Source organism: Oculina patagonica, chromosome 1, assembly GCF_052425735.1.
Source record: "Oculina patagonica isolate OP01 chromosome 1, crgOcupat, whole genome shotgun sequence".
Lineage (NCBI taxonomy): Eukaryota > Metazoa > Cnidaria > Anthozoa > Scleractinia > Oculinidae > Oculina > Oculina patagonica.
Genome location: NC_135758.1, coordinates 20,902,840 through 20,928,511, shown reverse-complemented (window position 1 = coordinate 20,928,511; position 25,672 = coordinate 20,902,840). Strand labels below are relative to the sequence as shown.

Below are 25,672 nucleotides of genomic sequence, written 5' to 3'. Positions count from 1 at the left end.
TTTTTTGTTTTTAAAAGTTACTTTTCATCAGATTCAATCCGTTGGGAGAATTTAAAAAATTTTCACCGAAGAAAATTAAAGAAATTTAAGATCAAAACCATAAAAACACCAAAAAATAGGACTTTTTGAATAGATGTAGCTCAAAAACAAAGGCCGTTATTTTAAAAAGAATAATGCACAACATATTTTAGTCCTTGTTTTTAATATTTCGGCAGCTTTTATTTAGCTAGTTTAAAAAATAACGCGAAAATGATCTCTTGATGGGTATCACTTGTGCGCGCGCCGTAATATCTCAAAACCCTATGGAGCCACCTTAAGTTTATCCGTAGCTCCATCCATTTTTTTTTTTTTATTTTTCTTGAAATTTAAACAAGAGTATTCTTAGCTCATTTGCATAAATTCATTAAAGCTGTTCTGCAATGTTTCCTTTCCTAAGCGGTCAATTAGATTTTACAGGGGGTGTCCGTCGCTTTTTTGTACAGGCATTTATTAGAGTACCCGATATTTATTACCCATAAGGCAAATTGAAGAGAAAACCACGCGATTTTCAGGTTCCCTTACCCTAGCATCCCACGCAGTCGTTTTTACTGACAAAAGAAAAAAAGGCGGGTTAACGCTTGAAAAATTATCTGTAATATCCTAGACAGGGGTGGATCTAGTGGCGTTGGATTGGGTGGCTAGCCACTCCTTTGATCCAAAAAGATAACATAAAACATGAAAAATATAAGAAGAGTGAAACTCGATAAGGTGTAGAAATCGTTGTTCTGCTAAAATAAAGTCCGGTGATGGGATATTTTGCTCAGCGTCAGTACAAGTGTCCTAGATTGAACGCCCGTCTTGTGCGTTAAAGCAAAGCATTGTCCGTCGGTGGCATCTTCTCGTGAACGTTCTTAGACAGAAACTACGTCGACAGACAACCTCTTCAACACCCTCAACATCCTCTAGCTCTTTCTTCTCCTCCCCTCCACTATGTGTGTTACACACTACAATCCTTGTAAAGATCGTACTTGGTACTTTTCTCAGTTAAACTGAGAGACTATGCCGTACCATATGAGCTTTTGCGCCCGCCCGCGGCGGCGCCGTCTCGCGCTCCGCCCTCCGCGTCCCTGCTCCTCTCGCGCCCGTCCCTGTGCCCCTCTCTGTGCTCTCTCTTCTTCCGTGAGTGTGGGCTGAGTGCGGAGGTGGGATTGCGTTCGTGGCGGTCCGCCTCCGTGCTGGTGGGGGATCTGGTTCTGGGGGGGGGGCCTACTGCGCTCACGCGGGGGGGGGGCGACTCAGACCCCCACCACGCACACGTGCGAGACCGCCGGGGAGGGCTCGACGATCGGGTAACTAAAAAATAGCGCTTGAAAAGTGTCTAATCATTTTTCTGATGACGCAGAAAAAGAGGCTAATACGGGAGCTAAGTGGCGGGGCCACGAATGCTTGCGTGTCGGTTACACTGGCGGGGTCTTTGTCGTGCTGGTTGTCGTGTCCCCCGTTATCTGTGGCCATTGCGGCGTGGCCATGGGGTCTCCCCTAGCTCCCGTATTAGCCAATCTTTTTATGGGGCATCATGATCAATAACTACCTGGTTGGGAAATTTTCACAGGACTATAAAAGTTTATTTTAACGTCAGGTATGTTGACGACACTTTTTGTTTATTTCACTCGGAGCACGATGCTGTTGTATTTTTTAATTACATTAACTCTAGGCACCCTAACATAAGGTTTACAATGGAAAAAGAACTCAATCGCCAATTACCCTTTCTTGATGTTCTTATTGATAATAATGACCCTAATTCTTTCCTTACTAGAGTTTACCGCAAGAAAACCTTTACTGGGCTATTAACTAATTATTTTAGCTTCACCTCGTACTCGTACAAAGTAGGTCTCATTAGAACTCTTGTCGACCGGGCCTACAAGATCAATAACACCTGGTTGGGGTTACACGAGGACTTAACCAAGCTTACTGAAATTCTAAAAAAGAACCTTTTCCCTGCCCATTTAATTGAAAAAGTAGTTAACCGTTACATCACTGGTATCCATAGCAACCATTGTCCCGGTGGTTCCCTCCCTACTACTTTGCCCACATTTTACTTTAAGCTGCCGTACGTAGGCTATTTTTCTGTCGTCACTCAGAAAAAGATTAGAAACTTAATTAAGCGCTATTGTAATGATTTAGATATTAAACTAGATTTTTCTTCTTTTAAGATCGGTAATCTTTTTGGAGTGAAAGACCCTATCCCCGACGGTCTCCGTTCACGTGTGGTCTATAAGTTTGCATGTGCGGGCTGTAATGCCTGTTATGTCGGCGAAACCACCCGACATTTTGCCACACGCGTGCATGAGCACTTAGCCAGTGATAAGGCCTCCCACATTTTCAAACACCTTCAGAATTCTGAGGGGTTGAAGGGTGGTAAGGGGCCCTGGTGGAGTGCACTGGGGCCACCAGGTGCACTTCGCAAATGCCAGGAAATGCCCACCGTGTCATAGGCTCTGCCACCAAGTCGGCTGTCGCATGTCCTCGTCATAACCCTGGTAATGCAGTTGTACTGCAGCTGAGCGACAACGGCAAAAGGCGGGTATCCGGCGCCTTTCAAATAACGGGATATTGTGGCTAAGGGAAGGACACCCTGACAGAAAAAACCCTGGTCCTCCAGGTTGGGGGTTGGGCATGGGGCCAATCCCCCCATCCCGTAAAAAATATTGATTACGGAAACCGGAAATTCTAATAAGCAATGTTACATCGGGAGCAGCACAACCACTTGCCTGACTCCAAATGATGATTTTATCATATGGGAGGATGGGTTAATGACGGGAACAGGTGTAAGCCGAAAGGAAGCCTGTTCTCTGAGGGAGTCGTTGGCTTCACCCAAGTCTATTATGAAGGTAGGAACGTGGAACGTCAGAACGATGTACCAAATAGGAAAAACCGCAGTTGTAGCAAGAGAGATGAGGAAATATGACATCGATGTACTGGGAATCAGTGAGTGCAGATGGGCTGGTTTTGGGCGAATGAGGACACAAACAGGCGAAACTTTGCTGTATTCGGGAAGGGACGATGACGCACACCTGAGCGGTGTCGCCATGTTGTTAAGTAGGAAGGCAGCCAGCTGTTTAATTTCCTGGTCACCTGTGAACGATCGAATTATCACGGCACGGTTCAACTCACGATATATTAGAACTAGCATTGTTCAAGTGTATGCCCCTACAAACGATGCTGAGGAAGAGGCAAAAGATGTCTTCTATGAGCAGGTGCAAAACGTCCTTGACAAAATACCAAAACATGATATAGTGATCTTGATGGGAGATTGGAATGCGAAGGTTGGGGATAAGCAAGATGGGGAAGAAGGAGTGGTGGGCCGCCATGGACTGCATGGGGAAAGGTCAGAGAATGGGGAACGCTTTGTCGAATTGTGTGCAAGCAACAATATGGCCATCACAAAAACTTTGTTTCCACACAAGGATATACACAAGCACACATGGGTATCACCAGACACCCGCACCAAGAACCAGATTGATCATGTGGCTGTCTGTGGAAAGTTTAGAAGATCAGTGCTAGACACCCGTGCATTCCGTGGGGCCGATGCCAACAGTGATCACCACTTAGTCGTCACAAAGATCAAGTTGCGGCTGTGCAGAGTGGAGAAGAAGGCAAACAGATTGAAGAAGTACAACACCGCCAAACTCAAAGTGCATGATGTGGCCCAGAAATTTAAAATAGAGCTTCGAAATAGGTTCAGCTGCCTGGCAGATGATGAGGCTAACAACAGTGATGACCAGGCTCAAGTCCAAGATCTGGAAGATGACTGGAAAGAGATCAAGGAAACGTATCAAAAGACAGCTGAAAAGGTTCTGGGGTTTCGGTCAAGGTCAAACAAACCATGGATTAGTGTTGAGAGTTGGAAGGAAATAGATAACAGGAGAGAGCTGAAAAGGAAAATAGATTCCACCAGGTCAGAAAGGGCCAGGCAACAGCTTAGAAACGCATATTCAGCCAAAGACAAGGAAGTGAAGAAACAACTAAAGAAAGACAAGAATGACTGGGCAGAGAAGGTCGCCGAGGAAGCACAGAAAGCCGTGGAGCAGGGCAACCTCAAAACAGTTTATGATGCTACCAGAAAACTGTCAACCAAGAGGGGCAAGAACATAGACATGATAAAGAGCAAAGATGGAGTGCTGCTGACAAAGGAAGATGAAATTCAAAAACGATGGAAGGAGCATTTCCTTGAAGTTTTGAATCGTCCAGCACCTGAAGATACAGGAGAGTTTGATGAGGAGGATGAATCTGAGTCGGAAATTGATGTTGATGCACCAACAAAGGCAGAAATTTCCGCTGCTCTTAAAGAGATGAAGAACGGAACGGCTGGGGGAGTTGATAGTCTGACCGTTGAGATTCTAAAGGCGGACTTAGAGACTTCCGTTGATGTCTTGTATTACTTCCTGCATAAGGTGTGGGCGCAAGAGCAAATACCGAAGGACTGGCAGCGAGGATTGATGGTGAAACTTCCAAAGAAAGGCGATCTAACCGAATGCAACAACTGGAGGGGCGTAACGCTTATGGTGGTTGCAGCAAAAGTTCTGGGCAGAATCATAATCACACGTATAAGGGATGGAATTGATAATAGACTGCGTCAAGAACAGGCAGGCTTCAGAAAGGGTCGCGGTACAACGGAGCAAATATTTATACTGCGCAATATCATTGAACAGTGTATTGAATGGAACGCCAACCTCTATGTGTGCTTCGTTGACTTTGAGAAAGCATTTGATTCTGTAGATCGTGCTGTACTGTGGAGGATTATGAGAAGCTACAGCATTCCTGAGAAGATTGTGAAGATGGTGAAAGTGATGTACAGTGGAAGTGAGTGCGCGGTAACGGATGGGTCAGGTGTGTATGATTGGTTTGAGATCAAGACCGGTGTTAAACAGGGTTGCTGTATGTCTGGGTTTCTTTTCCTGCTTGTTGTGGACTGGGTTATGAGGAAGACCACCGAACATGGCAACACAGGCATCAGATGGAAGTTCAACAACTTCCTAGAAGATCTTGATTTTGCCGACGACCTAGCCCTGATCTCAAGCAGTGGAAAGAATATCCAGGCCAAAGTCAGCAACCTGGAACGATATGCAAAAATGACAGGCCTCAGAATCAATACAGCAAAGACCATGATGATGAGCTGGAACAACCCCGCAGGTAGAAAGGTCCAGGTCGATGGAAAAGAGCTAGAAGAGGTGTCAAAATTTGTTTATCTAGGAGGAACAGTGACCCAGGAAGGGGGTTCAGACGAAGACATCAAAATCAGACTTGGAAAAGCCAGAGCAGCATTCAGCAAGCTTAGGAACATATGGAAGAGCAGCCAGCTGAAACTAAAAACTAAGCTGAAGATATTTAAGTCCAATGTTGTATCTGTCCTGCTATACGGATGTGAAACTTGGCGTATGACTAAACGAGATGCGACCAAGCTGGACGTATTTCTGCATAAAAGTCTGAGAAGGATTATGAAGATCTATTGGCCTATGAAAATATCAAACGAGGAGATTCGACACCGAGCTAACATCAGCACCATCAGTGAGCAAATCTTCCGCCGGCGCTGGAAGTTCATCGGCCACGTCCTCAGAATGGATCCAAGCAAACATCCCAAGACGGCATTAACATGGGCCCCGGAGGGGAGGCGAAGTCGTGGCAGACCGAAGGAGACTTGGCGAAGAACTGCTGAAAGAGAAAGAGCGGCTTTGGGTTTCGGCTCGTGGAACGAGGCAGCGGTGGCTGCCCGCGACCGTGCAGCATGGCGGAGGAGAATGTCCGGCCCTTTGCCCACTTTGGGCTTATGGCCATAAGTCAAGTAAGTCAAGTCAGAATTCTGAACGTTGTCGCTCCTTGTGTTCAATAGATAACTTTCATATTTTAGATCACGCCTCTACCAGCTTTCAACTTAAGATAAAGGAGGCTATCCATATTCAAAAGGAACTACCTTGCCTCAATCAGCAATTACACCATGTAAATCTAAAATTATCCTTCTAATTCACACATTTTCACGTTCTGTTGTTAATACTTGTCTTAATTAGCATTTTTTTTCCTACTTTTTATTCAACTCACTGTGCTTTGTAAACCATTCAACTGAAGATGACAGATTCTCTGTCGAAACATGTCTTTGAAACTTAAAAAAATTGTCGTTTTTCTTAAAATCTTTACGTGTCTGCTGTTCTCAAGACCTTTAAGAATATTGAGGTTTTGAGGCTAGATGGTAACAACGCTTCTTGACTATTTTCTGGAAACGATCCATTAAATTTATATGCCTCCTGGCTGAAAATGTATTTTCTTATTATTGAAGCTGCCTTGACCAAAATTTGTGCGTCCTCTGTGTATTCTCGTTTCTTCAAGGCTTCTTTAAGCATATTCCGCATCCCTCGGCGGCCACAAACGACAAGCGCATAATTACAATAATAAACATTTTAGAATACTGCATCTGAAATTAAAATAATAGCGAAAACTTAAGCAATGTCTTCAATCTATATATATTTTTGCAACATTTAAGCATAAAACTGCAAATTTTTTACGGAGTAGAGAAATATTTCCTTCTGTCCGACTTTCATTACACCAATTCAAAATGGCGTGGAATCGGTGCTTGAGAGTTTGTACGTGGTCAAAATGTTTAGCAAATTTTGCAAATTGCAGGAAAAAATTCAGGTGAGGCCACGGATAAAATTATTTAATAGTCTTTAATTAATCATTCTGCAAAGTTTGGTGCTTTTATCAACCGTGTAACGATTTCTCGCTAAGCGACCTGACTACTGGCTCCTACGCGCTAAGTCGGAGATAGAAAATGTCAGAAACGAATCCGTAGGATGTATTCTAGACAGAAGTGATTCAGTAATAAAGCAGTGTTCAGTTGGTTGGAGAACAAAAAGAACATATAGATAATGCACCCCCTCTTGTTACGCCACAGGTTACAATCTGTTGAATTATTATTTACAAACAAACAAGACCTGGAAACTCAAAGATAACCTAGCGATATTATTGGTTGGAGAACAGAAAGTAAATATAGACAATGCATCCCTCTTGTTACGACACAGGTTACAAAAAAATTTGATAGACGTGGAATAAATGGGATTGTCTCAACCAGGTCTTTTCATCGCCTGCTATATATTTTTAAGTTAAGCATTTGTCGCCTTAAGCATTTCCTTAACAGCTTCAGTACATATAAACAAACGACCCAGGAAACAGAACATTGAATTGTTTAGCCTATTACACTTTAGAGAACAACGAAAAAAAAAAAACAATAAACCTTTACACTCAAAATGTTGACCGTTATACGAATATGTAGTCAGACTTTTAGTTTTTAATGTAACAAAGGTTATAAATTTCTTTCTTTTTAAATGAGTACAAAAACCCAGTCAATCATATTTTTCTAGTATATTAAACGTCTTAATTATCTTGCTATTGTTTTTATTTCAAGCCCCAAATACGTTTTACAGTTTAAAACCTTTATATTTATTCCTTTTTCAAAAATGTAATTCGCATATTCATTTTCATGCAAATCAAAGTTATTTCAAAACACTTTCAGGCAACATATTTTGTGCTATGACACGTTTTGATACAGATCGCAAGTGGTTTAATTCAGACATGGGTAGCCGCGGAATCTAGACACTACAACTGTTGTGTCAAGGCTCGGCTTTATCTTTTCTTTGCAGGGTTTGAAATGAAGTTCTCAAACTCATTTTAAAATAATTCATGAAATGACAAGCCAATCAGGATATGCCAATTTGGTCAGGTGCATGTGGTTTGAAAACCCGATGAAGCACTGGAAAGAGGCCTTTCCACGATAGTTTGATGAAATATCAAACTCTTTAGAGTTTAATAAAACGTCAAACCCTTGTGATGCGGGGTTATCCTAATTTAAATATTTAATGACACAAACACCGACTGAATAGACAAGCTTCTGTTTCACGGGTTAAGTAGAGTCACTCTAAAATTTACGTTTACAGTGCTAGTGCAATTCAGAAACATTCCTGAACATCTCGTAGCGATCGACCACAGTTCTTATTCCCAACCGAGTTTTTGGTGAACGAATTTTGTGAGCCAATATTTTAAAGACAGATCATTCAGGACCTCCAACTTCTCTTCAAGACTTTGCACGCGGTGAACATTATAATCCTTGAACACACTTCCCGGGTCAAGTAGAGAAGCTTAAAGAGATTTTTGCTTGCGCGCTGTTTGGCAAGTTGATTCTCAAAACCTCAACGGCTCACTTGTCCACTATCAGTTTGACTGTGCAAGCAAGGAATTTTCTTGCACAATTTTGGGCGGCCGAAAACGGCGATATTCATCCTCAGCTAACCCGTCCACGTTTCAAAACTAGCAGGACGCCACTGCATGCAAATTGTGGCGGCTTGAAGTAAACAAGCCCAGTTGTGAAAAACACGGATCTTACATAATCATCACAAACTATGCGCTTATTAAACAAAAGATAGCAACAATTCAATGTTTTCGTGAATAATATCCTTTTGTTTTTTGCAATAAGGCCCCGATTGCAAACTGTACGCTAATTAAACAAAAGAAATAAAAAATTAAGTTTTCGTGAATAATATATTTTGTTTGCAATTAGGCACCGATTGAGAAGCTATTTCAAAAACTCGTGCTTCGTGTTTCATAGGCGTTTCCAAACACTCGAAAACAATAAAAAAACTCGGCCAACGGCCTCGTGCTTTCATCAGTTTTCTCGTTTTTGGAAACCCCGATGAAACACTCGCACTCGTTTTTGAAATATTACATATCAAGTTTGAAGGGTTTCGCTGTCGTTGTTGTGCTTGCTGGGCCCTGGGCTTTTGCTTGTGACAACGAAGTAGTATTTCAAGATCAGTACTTGCATTATTCATTAATTACAAACTTGTCGGACTTTTCACGAAACATGATCTCGTACATGAATTATTCGCTGTACAGCGTCAGTATTTTAGATATAGGAGAGGTGGGAGTTCTTAAAGACGGAAAGGTAATGCAATTATGAGAAAAAAATTGATGGCTAAACATTTTATTGATTTTCAGATATAAGACACTGTTTAGTGACTTTGTGTTACAGGGCGCTTTGAAAAATGAAGCTCAATTTCTTTGTTTATTCACTGATCCAGTTTCGTTCCATCAGTTCATTTACATTAATATAATAGAGCGAGGCAGCAGGTAATATGAAAACATATATGTTTATTGGCCGGCAGTCAACAGATAATACACAGTGCAGACCGATAATTCTGTATTTAACTCAGAAGCCTCTTGGGTAACCGATGAGATAATTCTGGATTCCACCAACTTATTCAAATTGTTCCTCTCCGACGTGCAAAACAATTTCTCGAAATTTCAATTATTCATTTTTTTTTTTTTTTTTTTTCATGGGAAAGATAGAACCTACAAAATGGCTTCGCTTGCACTTTCGGATTGAGGACCGTTTTCCCATCGCTTTCGAGAGTGGTTTGTTTCGTACTTTACACTTCCGCGTAATAAACGTTTGTTTCTTGAGGAAGCGAAACTAAATTCAGCTTCCGTGCTATTCACATACGCTTAGAATTAAAGCTCCCTAGTTACTTGACTCGAGTTTTCTGAACTTAAATTAAACAATTGCGACACCACACGAAAGACAATTTGAGTTTTCGGATACTAGTAACGGTGAGTCAGTTGCTGTGAAGTGTTTTGACATCCTTTATTATATCAAAATTCTAATGAGAGAACATTTCGATATACAATTAAGTATAAAAATAAGCGAAAATAAGCCACGACGTTTCGAACTCATCTTGAGTTCATTATCAAGTAGATAAGAGTAAAATAACGGTCGAGTTTAGTTTAAATGCAAATAGAGGTGATAGAGTATATTAGAATATTTTAAAAGAAGTGTTTCGCGTTCAATAGCGTTCGCACGTATTGAGTCCGCCTGCGTGTTTAGTGCTCGTTTTCTCTCGCGAATTAAAAGGTTTACGCAAGTGGTAAGATCGGCGACAAGCTGAAGTTACAAGAGAAGAAGCCTGCTTTGGTGAAAAAGCGATGCGTTGTTTATTCATTTAAATGTGATCAGTGTGATGCTGATTATGTGGGTTACACCACACGACATCTATATCATCCCATAGTTGAACACAAAACCTCAGTAATTGGCAAGCACTTAAAAGAAATCCACGGTGTCGAGAGTCCTGACATAAGAAATATGTTTTCCGTCTTAAAGAAATGCCAAGGGAAACTGGATTGTTTAGTGAACGAAATGCTTTTAATTCGCTAAAGAAAACTAGCACTAAACACGCAGGCGGACTCAATACGTGCGAAAGTACCTAATTAAATACCGCACGCACTAACACTGTGAACGCTATTGAACGCTATTTTCGTTTTCGTTTCATTGCATTGTTTAAAAATTAAGTACAATAAAACGAGACGGGAAACCGTAGCACAACTTACACTCATTGGTAAGCAACCATGCATTACTAGAGCGAGGCAGGAGGTAATATGAAAACATATATGTTTATTGGCCGGCAGTCAACAGATAATACACAGTGCAGACCGATAATTCTGTATTTAACTCAGGAGCCTCTTGGGTAACCGATGAGATGATTCTGGATTAACCCAAATTACTCAAATTGTACTCTCCGAAGTGCAAAACAATTTCTCCAAATTTCAATTATTCATTTTTTTTTATGGGAAAGATAGAATCTACAAAGTGGCTTCGCTTGCACTTTCGGATTTAGGACCGTTTTCCCATCGCTTTCGAGGGTGGTTTATTTCGTACTTTACACTTCCGCGTAATAAACGTTTGTTTCTTGAGGAAGCGAAACTAAATTCAGCTTCCGTGCTGTTCACATGCGCTTAGAATTAAACCTCCCTAGTGACTTGACTCGAGTTGTCTGAACTTAAATTAAACAATTGCTTTTTTTTTTTTTTTTTTTTTTTTTTTTTTTTTTTAATGAATTTGCCAACCCTACTTACAACACTGAGGCTAAATACAGTTCATTACAACACACTACTTATAATACAAATGTTATACAACACAGCTACTTGCACTACAATACAGTCACCTTACTTAAATAAATAAACAAATTAAATAAATAATTAAACAATTGCGACACCACACGAAAGACAATTTGAGTATTCGGATACTAGTAACGGTGCGTCAGTTGCTGTGAAGTGTTTTGACACCCTTTATTATATTACACTAGGAACCCAAAATGCCGAGAATATGAAATATTACAGTAATTTCCTTCTTGCTGCTGATTAAAAGCACCAATTCCCTTTTCGTTTTCGTTTTCGTTTCATTGCATTGTTTAAAAATTAAGTACAATAAAACGAGACGGGAAACCGCATCACAACTTACACTCATTGGTAAGCAACCATGCATTACTCACGACTTAAATTAAATACACCCTGCACACGCCATTTTGATATATACTGCAGCTGGCCAAGTTCGCAACATAGAATTAAGTTGTTATGATGGGTATTTATACCCACTCTCTGTGTCAGCTTGGACTGTGCAAGTTGATATTTCTTAGCGTCTTGTTCTGCCAATTAATACTTATCCAGTGTGGATTAACGGATGCACTGTGGCCCCGAGATACTTATGGTAAGTATGCTAAATATTTTGCAGCATGAGGCATAACGAATAAATGGGATGTTATCGTAACACCACGATCACTAACAGGCATTAAAAGCAAACGTATTTTAAATCATAATGAACGGCTTGCAACATTAAATGGATGAAGTTGAAATTTGAAGTTTCCGAACAGTTTTGGAAAACGTTTTGCAAGTTGGATGTTTGCAAACTCGACAGCGGATTCCACAGCGATAAACCAGATAAGTTTACGCTTCCACGTTTAAATATGTCCATGGTTTCATTACATCGGCGAATGATCGATTGCTAATGCGATAGTGTGACTGAAAACGAACAAGCAATTACTACTGCACAGTTACTTAGAATGAAAACATCAGTAATGCGCTATTTTTTTTTTTTTTCAAAAAACAAAAAATGAGGCTAAACTGACTTCCTGGTTAATTCCCTGATCAAGTTCACTTACATTCCGTTAACAGAGCGAGGCAGAAAGTTTATTAAAACACAAACATCTTGCCTGAATTCAACAGATAAAACACAGTGCAGACCGATAATTCTGTATTTAACTCAGAAGCCTGTTGGGTAACCGATGAGACGATTCTGGATTCACCCAACTTATTCAAATTGTTCCTCTCCGACGTGCAAAACAATTTCTCGAAATTTCAATTATTCATTTTTTTTTTCATGGGAAAGATAGAACCTACAAAATGGCTTCGCTTGCAATTTCGGATTTAAGACCGTTTTCCCATCGCTTTCGAGGGTGGTTTGTTTCGTACTTTACACTTCCGCGTAATAAACGTTTGTTTCTTGAGGAAGCAAAACTAAATTCAGCTTCCGTGCTGTTCACATGCGCTTAGAATTAAAGCTCCCTAGTGACTTGGCTCGAGTTTTCTGAATTTAAATTAAACAATTGCGACACCACACGAAAGACAATTTGAGTATTCAGATACTAGTAACGGTGAGTCAGTTGCTGTGAAGTGTTTTGACATCCTTTATTTTATTACACTAGGAACCCAAAATGCCGAGAATATGAAATATTCCAGTAACTTCCTTCTTGCTGCTAATTAAAAGCACCAATTCCCTTTTCGTTTTCGTTTTCGTTTCATTGCATTGTTTAAAAATTAAGTACAATAAAACGAGACGGGAAACCGTATCACAACTTACACTCATTGGTAAGCAACCATGCATTACTCACGATTTTAATTAAATACACCCCGCACTCGCCATTTTGATATATACTGCAGCTGGCCAAGTTCGCAACATAGAATAAAGTTGCTATGATGGGTATTTATACCCACTCTTTGTGTCAGCTTGGACTGTGCAAGTTGATTTTTCTGAGCGTCTTGTTTTGCCAATTAATACTTATCCAGCGTGGATTAGCAGATGCACTGTGGCCCCGAGATACTTATGGTAAGTATAAGATAGAGGCTAAATATTTTGCAGCAAGAGGCATTACGAATAAATGAGATGTTATCGTAACACCACGACCGATTACATGCATCAAAAGAAAACAGCAGTAAAACCCGGTAACTCGAACTCGGATAATAAACAATTATTGAATGAGGTTTTTGTGATATCCGGAATAATCAAGGTCGAGGTAAGTGTTATCAGCCGAAGCCGAAGGCTAAGGCTGATAACACTTGCCGAGATCTTGATTATTCCGGATATCACAAAAACCGAATCTAATAATTGTTTTATTATACACGGTTTTTGAGTAAAGAAAATAATGACAAACGATTTCAACCTGTTTCAAAAATTGTGCTCATTGCTGCTTGTCGCCCTGCTTTAAATTCTGAATGCTTTTCAAAGTATTTCGTGGAATAGTTCCTTCCCAACTTTTGTTAGTCGTTTTGTGTTTTCTGGGACTTTATGGTCCAGAATTTTTTCCAACTTAGGTCAAATTATTTCTCGGTTGAAGAAGCAAATCGACGATTATGAATTTCCTTCGCCGCCAGATGCCTGACACATTTGCCATTAGAAATCATGCATTGCGTGCGCAACCTACAGATTAGTGAATAATCTGCTAGCAGATTAGCTGTAGGCTCTTAGCTAATGAGAAGACAGCTAGTGACTACAATGTATAATAATTTGGATAATTCGAACACCCTCGCTAACTCGAACTTAGTCTCATTTCTCTTGCATTTGAACCCACTTTTAAGTCATTCTCACTAGGTTAACTCGAACTCGGATAACTCGAGTTCCCCGCTAAGTCGAACTAAATTTCGTTTCCCTTGATCAAAGTTTACCCACAAACTCGTATTTGGTTATTATTGGCCACGGATGCCAACTGAAATATGTTTTCAGCTCTTCTTGTCGTATAATGGTGTAGTTAAAAATCAGTTAACTGTCAATTATTAACATGGCAAATTGAACCCAACCCACTCGAACTGTGTTTGTTTCCCTTCATTTTTCCAGTTAACAGGGTTCTACTGAAATTTTAAATCATAATGAGCGGCTTGCAATGATAAATCGATGAAGTTGAAGTTTCCAAATCGTTTTGGAAAAAAATGTTTTGCAAGGTGGATGTTTCCAAGCTCGTCTGCGGTTTTATTCCATCGGCGATGATCGATTGCTAATGCTATAGTATGACCAGCTGAAAGCAAGCAAGCAATCACTACTGCTTAGTAAGTTACTTAGAATAGGAACATTGATTATGCACTAAGACTTACAAATCCAGTGATTCATCCACCCTCGGTCGCCGGATTGCGAAGCGGGCCGGGGGTCCGATTTGTTTAATAACGAGTTTCATTACTGCTAAAATTATTGCTCTCAGTTCAAAAATCTTTATGAATAAGACCATAGTAGTTATTTTAACCGAGATGCACGTCGCGAACCCTGTCCAATAAGTACATGTCCAGTTAATTAACGCGTAAGCTATCCTCTTTGGGCTAACATCGGGCTGCATGACCTATCGGATTCAAGAATTTTGTTATATCTTAGATTAGACGAGTTATTAATGATAAATAGCTTATTGCGGTTTTCAGTGAAATGCGAACTCTGCAATTCAATCCTCAACCAACGGTTTACGCTTTTTGCTGCCGTCAATCATCTTAGCGGACCTCTCGGGAAACAGAAGTTCACTTCAACCGGGTCAAAAGGTCAAATATGTCAGTTGTGATTGGTAGATTTCGATCCATTTTGTTTGTTTCTGTTTTTCATGGTTTGTTGGCTGTCGCCATAATTATGATTGACGGCAGCAAAAAACGCAATCGTTAGTTGTATTTTGAATTTCAGAGTTCGCATTTCACTGAAAACGGCAATAAGGTCAATTTGATCAATTCTGTTTGGAACTTTTCATTTATCAACCTTCACCGATTATTTATAACTTTAATTTTCTGTTTCAGAATACAAATTGTTCCTGCATATAGAGGGTCACGATTGTTTGGAACGCGTTTACGGTTTTCAAAAGAAGTTTCCCATTTTCATCTATGATACCTCTTTTACACCAGAGCAAGAAAGAGAAGTTCTACTTGATATTTACACATCCACAAATGGTCACCAATGGTATGAAAGGGACGGGTGGAATAGTTCAACATCTCACTGTTCCTGGTATGGTATCACTTGTCACAACAACTCGTACATCAAAACTATTGTGTTGGCTTACAACAACTTGGATGGCTCTCTTCCTTCAAATCTGTGGAAGATCCGTAACTTGATGTCCTTGTGTACTACTGGAAACCCAAGACTCCAGGGACGGATTGGTGACTTTTTGTTTGGAAACATGAGCAAACTTTTGACCGTCAATTTCAATGGAGCTTCTATTGCTGGAGATATTCCTAAAGAAATCGTACAGCTTATAAATCTGCAGAATTTCCTAGGGAACAACATGGACGGCGAAGGCTTCACTGGCCGTTTACCAGAAGACATAGGAAATATGACAGAGCTAAGATTTCTTTCCCTTGGAGGAAATAACCTTAGCGGACAAATACCAAGAAGCATCTCAAGATTGAAAAAACTTTGGTATTTGGACCTACGAAACACACCTGGTATGATGCATGGCTACCTAAACGACTTGTTCGCAATTCCCTCATTATCTCAGTTGTATGTTTCTGGGGTAAACTTTATCGGCGAGATGCCTCCTATGCTGCCAAAAAAAATGGGATACCTTGTTCTGCCTGGAAACAACATTTCGGGCAAATTTCCACAAATATCTCCGAATAATACCCGTGTCAGAATATTAAATCTTGCCAACAATCAACTGACCGGTGATATCCCGGGCGAATTGCTTCTTTTACCAAGCATGCAAATGATCGATTTCTCACAAAACAAGTTTTCTTCAATTAACAGAGGGAAACCGTGGCCAAAGAATGCAAATGCAACTGTTAAATCGTTAGTTTCCCTAGCTGAAAATAGAAATTTGAAGATCAATTTCACAAGCTTCATGGAGCTCTTCTCAGGTTCACATATATCAATTTTAAATCTAAGCTACTGTGACATAAAGGGCCCTATTCCTCCGAACGTGTTTTACTTTCATCAACTAACTACTTGCGATCTAAGTGGTAACAATTTTTATGGCCCTTTGCCTGCTCTCTTTGACGATGTCTCTGTGCTATCCTATCTTGACGTTTCAGAAAATAATCTGTCTGGTAGCCTTCCAGCGGGAATTCAAAATATGATCTCCCTAAATTTCATGGATATTACTGGAAATCCTTCCATGCGAAAAGGAACTAAAGCGTCGTCCAACGTTTTTCGACCTGACTTCTTAAGAATGGTTAGGCCACCTGGAGCAGAAAACTTCACTTGTCCTGAAGGAAGGCTAACATTCAACAATGGTCGCATTCGCTTGGATCCAGCATTTTATGAATACCGACATTGCGTGTGTGATGTAGACTTCTACGGCAAGGATGGATTGTGCAAGAAATGCATGGCTGGCGGCACTTGCCCTCAGTTTACTTTCACTGAATCAGACGATCTCCTCCCCAATATCATGACCTTGCGCAGTGGCTACTGGCCGTCACCTAATCGTAACAATGCCACCCATCTTGTCAAGTGTCCAGTATCATCTGCATGCAATCCATCAGGCTCCTGCACCTGTCGCCTCGACACAATACCAAACATAAACTTATCACATTATAGGCCTTTGGTGTCATCTCTATCTCTGATCACAACATGCAATCGGTCCTGCATCTGTCACCCAGGAAACACAGACAGGTTTTGCTCTCGTTGTGAAGACGGATTTTACAAAATTGGTGGACTTTGTTTTAAATGTACCAAAGGCGATCAAACCTACTACTATGTGTTTGTTCCTGTCTTTGCTGTGTCTTTTCTCGCTTTGCTTTGGTCATATTTCTATTTCAAGCTGAAACCTATCAAATGGTTTGCTGTTACCGCGGTTCATTTTCTCTTGATGTTAACCTTCATGATGTTGGAATTCCTACCTGCTTGGATGTTCAAATTAAACCTGGTGGTTTTTGTGTTATGTATGACCAGCAGAGGAAAAGCTACTCGGTCTCTCGTCAGTATCGCTGTGTTTTACATTCAAACCATGGATTTCATGGTATCCAGTGCTAACGTTTGGCCTCAACAAGTCGTAGCAGCTCAAAATTACTTGAGCAGTTACTGGAATCTGTATTTTCCTTCGCTTTCCTGTGATTTACCATCTCTTTTCACTCCTGTTGGTAAGTTTGCTTTTCTGCTTCTTCTTCCAGTTGCCTGCATGGCAACAGTGGGTCTGTACTTTCTCATCTTGCTGACATACAACAAATTCCTTCCACGCGAGAGACGCATGGAAAACGTTCGTTTCAAATGTCGCCAAAGTGCCTTTTTTTGTCTCAGCTTCAGTTATTTTCCCATTGTCACAGCAAACTCTATCCGTTTTACGCCCATGCCACAGTGACCGTGATATCCTTTACATGCCTAACTCCCCCTGGATAGAATGCAACTCTCGCAGTTACAACACACTAACAGCACTTGGTGCCGTCTCTGTTGTGTTCTATGTGATTGGCTTTCCCTTGCTGCTCATCTCTCTGATGTTTGTTTTCTTTCGAAAGCGAAACAAAATGAGTCCTGACGACCGCCAGAAACTTGATGCTTGGCTTGGCCCGGTCTATCTACCCTACAAACCAAAGTATCAGCGCTACTTTGAGATTTTCATGCTTCTTCGCCGCCTGATTCTCGCCATAGCACTGTCTATAATTCCCTCTTCCTCCGCTTTGCAAACGTTTGTGGTTTGGCTGATACTTATGGTGTCGGCCATGATTCATTTACGTTTGCAGCCTTATAACGAACGTCCAGGTAAGCCATGCACCCAAGAGAATTTTTTCGAACCCGTGGTGTTGTTCGTGTTGGCAATGTCTTTCATGCTGTTGCGGTTTATGGACATCTCATTCACAGGCGCATTCGTGTGGGTTGTGATGATTGTCAATACATGTGTATTGGTCGTCTTAGTGGGTACCATTTTCTATCTCCTTATTTCTACTGGTAATGGTCGCGTAAATGGTAATTTAGATCCAAACGGCAATGGGGAATGCGATGCGGGTGGAAGGGAAAATGATACCAGCAACGACGACGATAGAAGCTATTTGCTGCCAGTTGACGTACCAATGGATGATGCCGCTTGAAGCCTTATCCTAATAAACCGTTGTTCTTATTGATGGTTAAACGATATATAACTGAACTGGGACTGCGTATGTAAAAAATACTTTTCACGGTAGAAATAGCTCATTGCGTATGTATATCTTATACATTTTAGTGTGTAGTATCGCTGTATATATTTTTGTGACCCTTGCAGTACTTTTGCGAGATAGATAAGAGATTATAAGAGATTTATGATCATTATTATAAGAGATTTATTATCCAACGTTTTCTCTTACCGAAAAGCTGACCTTGCATCATTTTTTAATCTTTTGCACGGGTGGTCAGGAGGAACGAGAGAACAGCACGGAACTGGTCACGTAGAGTATAAATTTCTTGAGATGTTTGTACTTGTTTCGAGGGTTGTCTGTGCTTTACAAATCGGAGTTGGATAATAAATGTACCTTACTCAGTATATATATATATATATATATATATATATATATATATATATATATATATATCATCACAAGCATCCAACGCTTTCCATCTTCATAGAAAATTATAACTTTATCACAAATGAAGACATTTTTTTTCCATTTTTTTACCTATATTTCGACGCCTTATGGCGTCTTCTTCAGGGTAAATAACCGGTAAATAACGGTTATTTACCCTGAAGAAGACGCCTATAAGGCGTCGAAATATAGGTAAAAAAATGAAAAAAAGTCATTTGTGATAAGTATATATATATATATATATATATATATATATATATATATATATATATATATCAATGGGCGATTTTCGGGAGCGCTCAACTTTTTAGGAGCGGTACAATATTAATCAGGCTTCAAAATATTCCAATAATAATAATTTGCAATAATCGATGGAATACTATTGAAGCCTGGAACCTTTTAAATAATTTATATATATATATATATATATATATATATATATATATATATATACTCAGTAGCATACTCTCAGTCGCTTAATGCTACGGAAACCGGGATAAGCTCCGGCCTGTATGGGCCACTAGGCTCGAAGCAAACTTTACCTTTTTTTTTACTCAGTATATAACGAGGCTTATTGTATTAAGGTTTTTTGTTTTGTTTAGATTTCACATGAAAGTCAGTCTTTATCCTTCTTCTTCGCCTTTTAGCACATTATTTGGCGCCAACAAAGAAGGGACTCTCTCTTTTCGCGCCTTTGAAGCACAAGCTAAAAGTAAAGACGGGTGATGGACGACTGGGCCATCAATATTGTGAGGTTTATACTAGTTGTCGTTTACTGCCTGCATGCCAATGTATTTTTATTGTAAGGTGAAATAGGGTGTGCATTACTCTAGGAGTAAAACAAACCAAGTTGATTCAACTAACGTGGGTAATGACTTAAAGCAGTGATAAGTTTATGTTATATACAAAGTTTGATTTGAAGTAAGAATAAAATTTATATTAGACTGTATTTGCGGGCTAAAACGTTTGTCTGGTGTTACGCTTATGTCACTTGCAATTTACATTACGTCTTTCTTGTCCTTGTTTTTAAACTATGCCATGGTACGTTTAAAGGTGTTAATCTTCTTTAAGGTGCAAACCAGGCAATGCCATTGAGAAATGGGTAGCCGGGTAGATCCCATATCCATTCCCTGAGCGGAGAACACATCACCGAGTCATGAGCAATATAATAACCCATCAGTACCGAACAAGTTACGATTATTGACGGGCAGTGAAACATTTTTGATCCGCTTTTCCAACCGATCCCAGCCGGTTTGTGATAGTTGTCACAAGATGTTTGGCATTAATAATTCCAAAAGTGTATAGTTAAATCAAATCTTGATAAGTAGCTTTTAAAGTTAAGCCAATTAGTGCTGAAGCTTCTAGAAAATCTACAATGTATCGAAAATAACTTTACGTACACGATAGTGTTAATTGATGGAGAATGGGAACCTAAGATCACGTTTTTTTATAGCCACTGAAGTGAGGCACTCCCAGCACCCATTTCTGTACACCAAACTGTTTTTTTGTATTTAATTTCTTGTTTTGGAATTTTTATGCGTCAGAAGCAAAGTTTAATTTAATTTAGTAACTGGGGAAAGATAGCTTAGAGCAGTTTTCAATTGAGTGTAGTAAAACCAAAACCAAAGTAATTACTCTGGCCAATCACAAAGGACACAGACAATCTAGTCAGCCAATCAAAACTCGCAGCAAATACATGTCGCAGGCACGAAGCGCGGGAAAACGTGCGTGAGCGAGTCACGATTGGTTTTGGTTTTACTTCTGATTGGCTAAGAAGGTAGCGCGAAATTTTTAAACCAATCACTAAGCGTAGTGATGCAAAACCCAAGCAAACGCAAATTACGTTCTTGAAGTTCTTAGGACTTTTAGTACAACAAAGGATAGAAAAGTAGGCTGTTCAGTGAAAACCTGCTGAATTCTGGCCCATGAAAACTTGCATTTTGTTAACTTGACAACTAGAAAAACAAACTGCTCAAAGCTTGTGGCTGGTACTTCACAAAATGCGGCCGTGTGGCGTGTTCCGCGAATCATTTACAACCATCGGATTCAAGGGAAAAATTAGAGTCGGCTGCTGTGATTGCTGTGGCCTTCCAGTCATTGCACTGTTAAGGATATAGGAACAGGATTGTCTTCCTGAATTGCATTGGAGGGTTTTAATTTCTGGACGTCTGCTTCTGGAATGAAAGGTAAACTTGTGTTCGATGTTTTCTTTGTTTCCGCGCTTGTTAATTTTTTTCTAACTTTGCAGCAGCTTGTTTGAAGCTTGAAATTCAACCCCTTATGCAATAAAAATTCCTCGGTTTAGGGGTGAATTGTTTAGGTGTCTCTCGATAGCGTTACGAAATCCAAGAAGCGATGACCTCGAGTAAAGTTTACCGTCTTTTGTTTGAGCTTCGGCGTAGAATTTACCGAGGTTGTTGTCTAGCTTCTTTGTTGGTCATTTTGTGAAGGCTTTTGGCAATTTTTCTTTCACGGCACCAAGCTGTTTTGAAAACGCCAGAAAAAAATTATTCAGTCTGTGATTGTAAGTCTGAGTTGTGTGTGTATTCGCTAGCTAATTTAGTCTTCTGTTTTTTTTTTTTTAATTGCTGTTTGTTTGTTTTGTTTTTTACAAGAAAATGTAGCTGTGCGTGTTTTATCTAAAATTCCGCACTTAAATAATGTGAAACTCATATTCAAAACTCAGATAGCCCATTTTGTACTATCTTTCGTGTTTTTCGTTTCTGCTTTCGTTATAATGTCTTCAATTTCGGCCTTGAGTTTTTTACAAATCTTTGGTTGGTTGTTTGTTGTTGTTAAGCTTACTTTCCGGCTCGGTGTTTTTTCCGTAACTTTCCGTAATTTCACTTTCTATCGCCGCGCAATTTGTGCGTTTAGGAACGGACGTTTTAAATTAACTGACGCTAAAAGCTCGTTTTTCTCGTTTTTCAGGTCAAAGAAGATGTCAGGGTCAAAACAAAACCCGAGAGAGACTTTCGGGAATAGTGGTCGGTCATATTGGGTCGATGGCGTGAAATTTCCTCCGTAAATCTGGACTCTGATAAAGAACACTGTTTCAGCCAATCAGAGCGCGCGTTATATGAAAACTTAATTATAAAGAAGTATAAAGAAAAAAGTATAAAGATTGTGAGTATAAAGAAGAGGAATCGTCAGTAGTATAGTACTTGGGGGTACGAAATCATTTTTTTAAAAATAATCTCATCTCCCCAAGTACATACTACTTTCCAGCACTGGATTCAAAAATAGAATCAAAAAATGGAATCAAAAATGAAATCAAAAAATGGAATCAAAACTTCTTATACTCTTTTTCAAAATTTTGGATACAGTGCGTTTAAACAAGCCTTGATATCATAACTGAAATATCAATCTGGAAAACCAAGCGAAGCCGAGTTTTATTTTAAAATCTCTTATACTCTTTTTTAAAAATCTTGCATCTTAGTGCGTTTTTATTAACTCATCAGTTTTAACAGCTCACTTTGTTTTTTTGTTAATATTTTTGGTGTCATGCTATCCTTAAAACCAAAATGTCTGGGTTCGAATCCAGATTCGTAGACGAATAATGCCTTTTTGAATATATCTTTAAATTTTTTCATTTTAACAGCGTCTTGAATTAACGTGTTCATATAATATTCTAAAACTTTATTTCCCCTTTTGAATACTAATAAATTACCTTTATCTTCACCAGACACTAAATTATATCCGTAATTTCGGGCGCCAGTTTTTAAAGTGTTTACAAGTGAAGGTCTGTCTTTGTACTTATGATATGCACTTGAACTAGGTTGATAATGCTTTAACTTGGGTAAACCATCGATAAAAACAAACCTATTTATTTTTTCGAAAGCGCGCGAACCAAGTGGTCGCATATCTCCAGCTGGACCCATGTATACTAATATTTTTTCATTATTTGCTGGTTTTATGACCTTTGTTGCTGGTTTTATTTCCTTGATTGGTGTTTTTGTTGCTGGTTTTATTTCCTTGATTGGTGTTTTTGTTGCTGGTTTTATTACCTTGATTGGTGTTTTTGTTGCAGTGTGTTTGTTTTTCACCTTGTTTGTTTTTAATAAGTGAGTGAAATACTGATGATTTAGAAGTATAACTTGTTCCACTTCCGAACGTCGTAGCCTAGAAACTTGAAATGTTTTTTTGACCTTTAATATTTCTTTTTTTAATTCTTTTACCGTGAATTTTTTAATGTGGTTTGCAAGTTGATTTACTGTTTCCATATATAATTGAATTATATTAAAGTTTTTTTTATTTTATAATGCCCGTAAGCAAAACTTGATATACTATTATCAAGTAAATATCGTTTATCATCAAAGCAACTCAGTGATATTTTATTGATCTCATAGCTTTTAATTTGATGATTTTGACTTCTGATGGTTTTCATAGTATGATGTATTTGTTTGTTATTAAAGAGTGTGTCTTTGTAATTCTCATGTGTCATATCTTTTTTAATGACGTTTTTCTTAATTCCTTTTGCAGTTCGTTCTTCTTTATAATTGTCTTTTATATATGAATACATTTTGGATCTCAAACCAACGAATTCGCATATAGGCACTCCTGCGGCTTCATCTTTGAATTTACCAATGACTTTCTTGTTTGTTTTATTATAAAATGGAGAGCTTTCAGGGTAGTCACTGTTATCGAACTTATCCCTATCATTCCAAAAATCTTGATATACATCTTTAGCTTCAATCTCATAGGTAAGGCTGTCTGTGTCAGTAAATAGAAGCCTAGCTTTATCTTCATATTTTTCTTTGATATAATTGTAATGAAAATCATACATTAGTGTTTTGCTAAGATCTAAGATACACATACCCACATATGCCGGCCTGTTTAAAGTAAGTGTTTCTTTGATCTTATGCACGGCTACAAGGTCTTCATTGAATATTTTACTACTAACATAAGTTGGTTTTGAGGTCATCTTCAATAGTTTTTTTTCATTAGTCACTAATCTCACATCAACTCTTTTACGAAGATTTTCCATGGTTTTACCGAATACTGAATTATTCATTAATTTAAAGAAGTCTTTTTCAAAAGCGTTTTTAGCATTTTTGCGTTTTTCAGTATTGAAATCGATATATTGCTTCAACCATGGGGATTGATTAAATTCTAACACTCGGTGGACCTTAGTTAATTTTAATCCAAGATCTAAATATAGCTGAAGATTCCGGTAATGTAGCACATATTTTTCTTTGTTGTTTAAAGTTGGAATCAACTTATAAACTAACCCTGTTGATATATTGTATTTTTCAGCAATAGTTTTACAATAATCTGATAGCATATCTTTAGTTACTTTAATTTTCTCAGCAGCACAACAATAGTCGTTATGAAGATCATGCAACTCTTTGGGGTATTCAAGGTCAACTTCTAGTATCAAGCCCTTTTTACTGTCTTCTTTGTACTTAGCTAAGTTTGTTTCATCTATTTGTTTTTGTGTTAACCATCTAAATCCACCTGTTGGTAAATATTGACTCATAGCCCAACCATAGAGATTATTAGCATCAAGATACATGATATACTTTGAGGGCGCCTTCTCATCATATTCTTTCATGTATTTATTGTTTGCTTTACCATATCGATTGGCTATATAGCTTATTCCCCCTCTCATACCTTTTTCAATGAATTGATACATATCAATATCAGTCATCAGCTCTAATTTGATGTTAGTCATCTTTAGCATACTATCCCATGATAAACCAGGACTACTAAAGTAATTACATGGGTCTAACTTATAATACTGAATACATGTTTTTCTAAAGCTCTCAAATACATCAACTAGTAAAATCACATCACTTTTAAGATACAGATTATGATACTCACCCATGTTTGTAAGATTAAATGCTTCCCAGACATTTTTAACATGTTGATAGTCTTCATCACTGATATGCTCATTATTCAATATGCTGTAAAAGTCTTCTTTAGTTGGCAACCCTTCATTGAATTTATTAAAACTGTCCATATAGTCATAAGGATATACTCCTTTTTTAGTCATTAGATCAAGCTTTTTTTCTTTAAACGTTTCAGATGTATATTTAAAAGATTCTCTAGGCAAATTACTAACTAATTTATCAAGACTAGAGCTCATGAACTGGAAGCTGTCAATAAATGTTAAATGATTTCCAAGCATAAAAGCCATATACTTCTCCATGTTGTTAGGTATTGCATTTATATTCATTTGTTTAATCTCTCCTTTCTTGTTTTTGTATGTGTTGTTCTTTACAATGGCTCCAATCTCTTGCATTATGAAATGGCTGTCATATCCTCTTAGATTATGAAAGATCACGGGTATTTTTATTTTATCAGGTTCAATTCTCAATTTTAGATTACAGTCTTGATGAGATGAACCTCGGTATCTACCTGTAATATGGCAATGATCTCTAACTCGTATGTCGTCATCATTGTATGATTTATCACAGATATGGCACTCTTTTGCTTTTTTAAATTCCTCTTCATCTTCTTCAGTCATTTTTAATGGTTTGTTGAATCGTTTTTTCATCACTTTTTTACAATAATCAACCTCTTCAAGCATGGCTTCCATGAATTTGTATACAGCCTTTTCACCCCGATATATTTGTACCGGCTTGGTATATTTATCATCATAGCAACAAACAACCTTATAACCATATCCACAGTCTGTATGCTTCTGGTATACCTCTGTGTATGATTTGTCATCTTTAGGCTTGCAACCGGAAATCTTTTCGGTTATAGCTTCGAAATCAGCATATATCACAAATGGGACGGCTTGTTGCTTATGAAAGTTGTTGAATTTTAGTATATTATTGTCTTTATCAGGCATTTTAACTGCTTGTGTCCCATTGACTTGAATGCAATTATCTTTGTGATCGTTTAATACTCTTTCAGAACTGAAACATTGCAAACAGTGCATACAGAAGTGTTTCCTCTCTTTATGCTTTGTTTGGTTATACATGAATTTATTGAAATCCTTTATTAGAACATAATGCTTGTTTTCATTTTCAGTTATCAATAATAAATTCATCTGATTGTTATACTTTTCTTTTGATATATAGATGGGATATGGTTGTTTGTTTTCATAACCGAAAACATTAATATTAATCTCATTTTGCTTCTCAAT

General features: G+C 38.6%; 1 protein-coding gene and 1 pseudogene across 2 annotated transcripts; one reads left to right on the top strand and one right to left on the bottom strand.

Moving 5' to 3' along the window:
* Nucleotides 1-11,291: 11,291 nt before the first annotated feature.
* Nucleotides 11,292-18,548, top strand: LOC144661385 (uncharacterized; annotated as a pseudogene). The gene is made up of 2 exons (XR_013572267.1): nucleotides 11,292-11,563; nucleotides 14,893-18,548. The product of XR_013572267.1 is annotated as an uncharacterized LOC144661385 (transcript).
* A 4,824-nt stretch (nucleotides 18,549-23,372) lies between these two features.
* LOC144645458 (uncharacterized) lies at nucleotides 23,373-25,375 on the bottom strand. The gene is made up of 2 exons (XM_078505040.1): nucleotides 23,808-25,375; nucleotides 23,373-23,379 (listed from the first exon to the last, which is right to left on the bottom strand). The coding sequence occupies exons 1-2, from the start codon at nucleotides 25,373-25,375 to the stop codon at nucleotides 23,373-23,375; spliced, it is 1,575 nt and encodes a 524-aa protein (XP_078361166.1).
* Nucleotides 25,376-25,672: the final 297 nt, after the last annotated feature.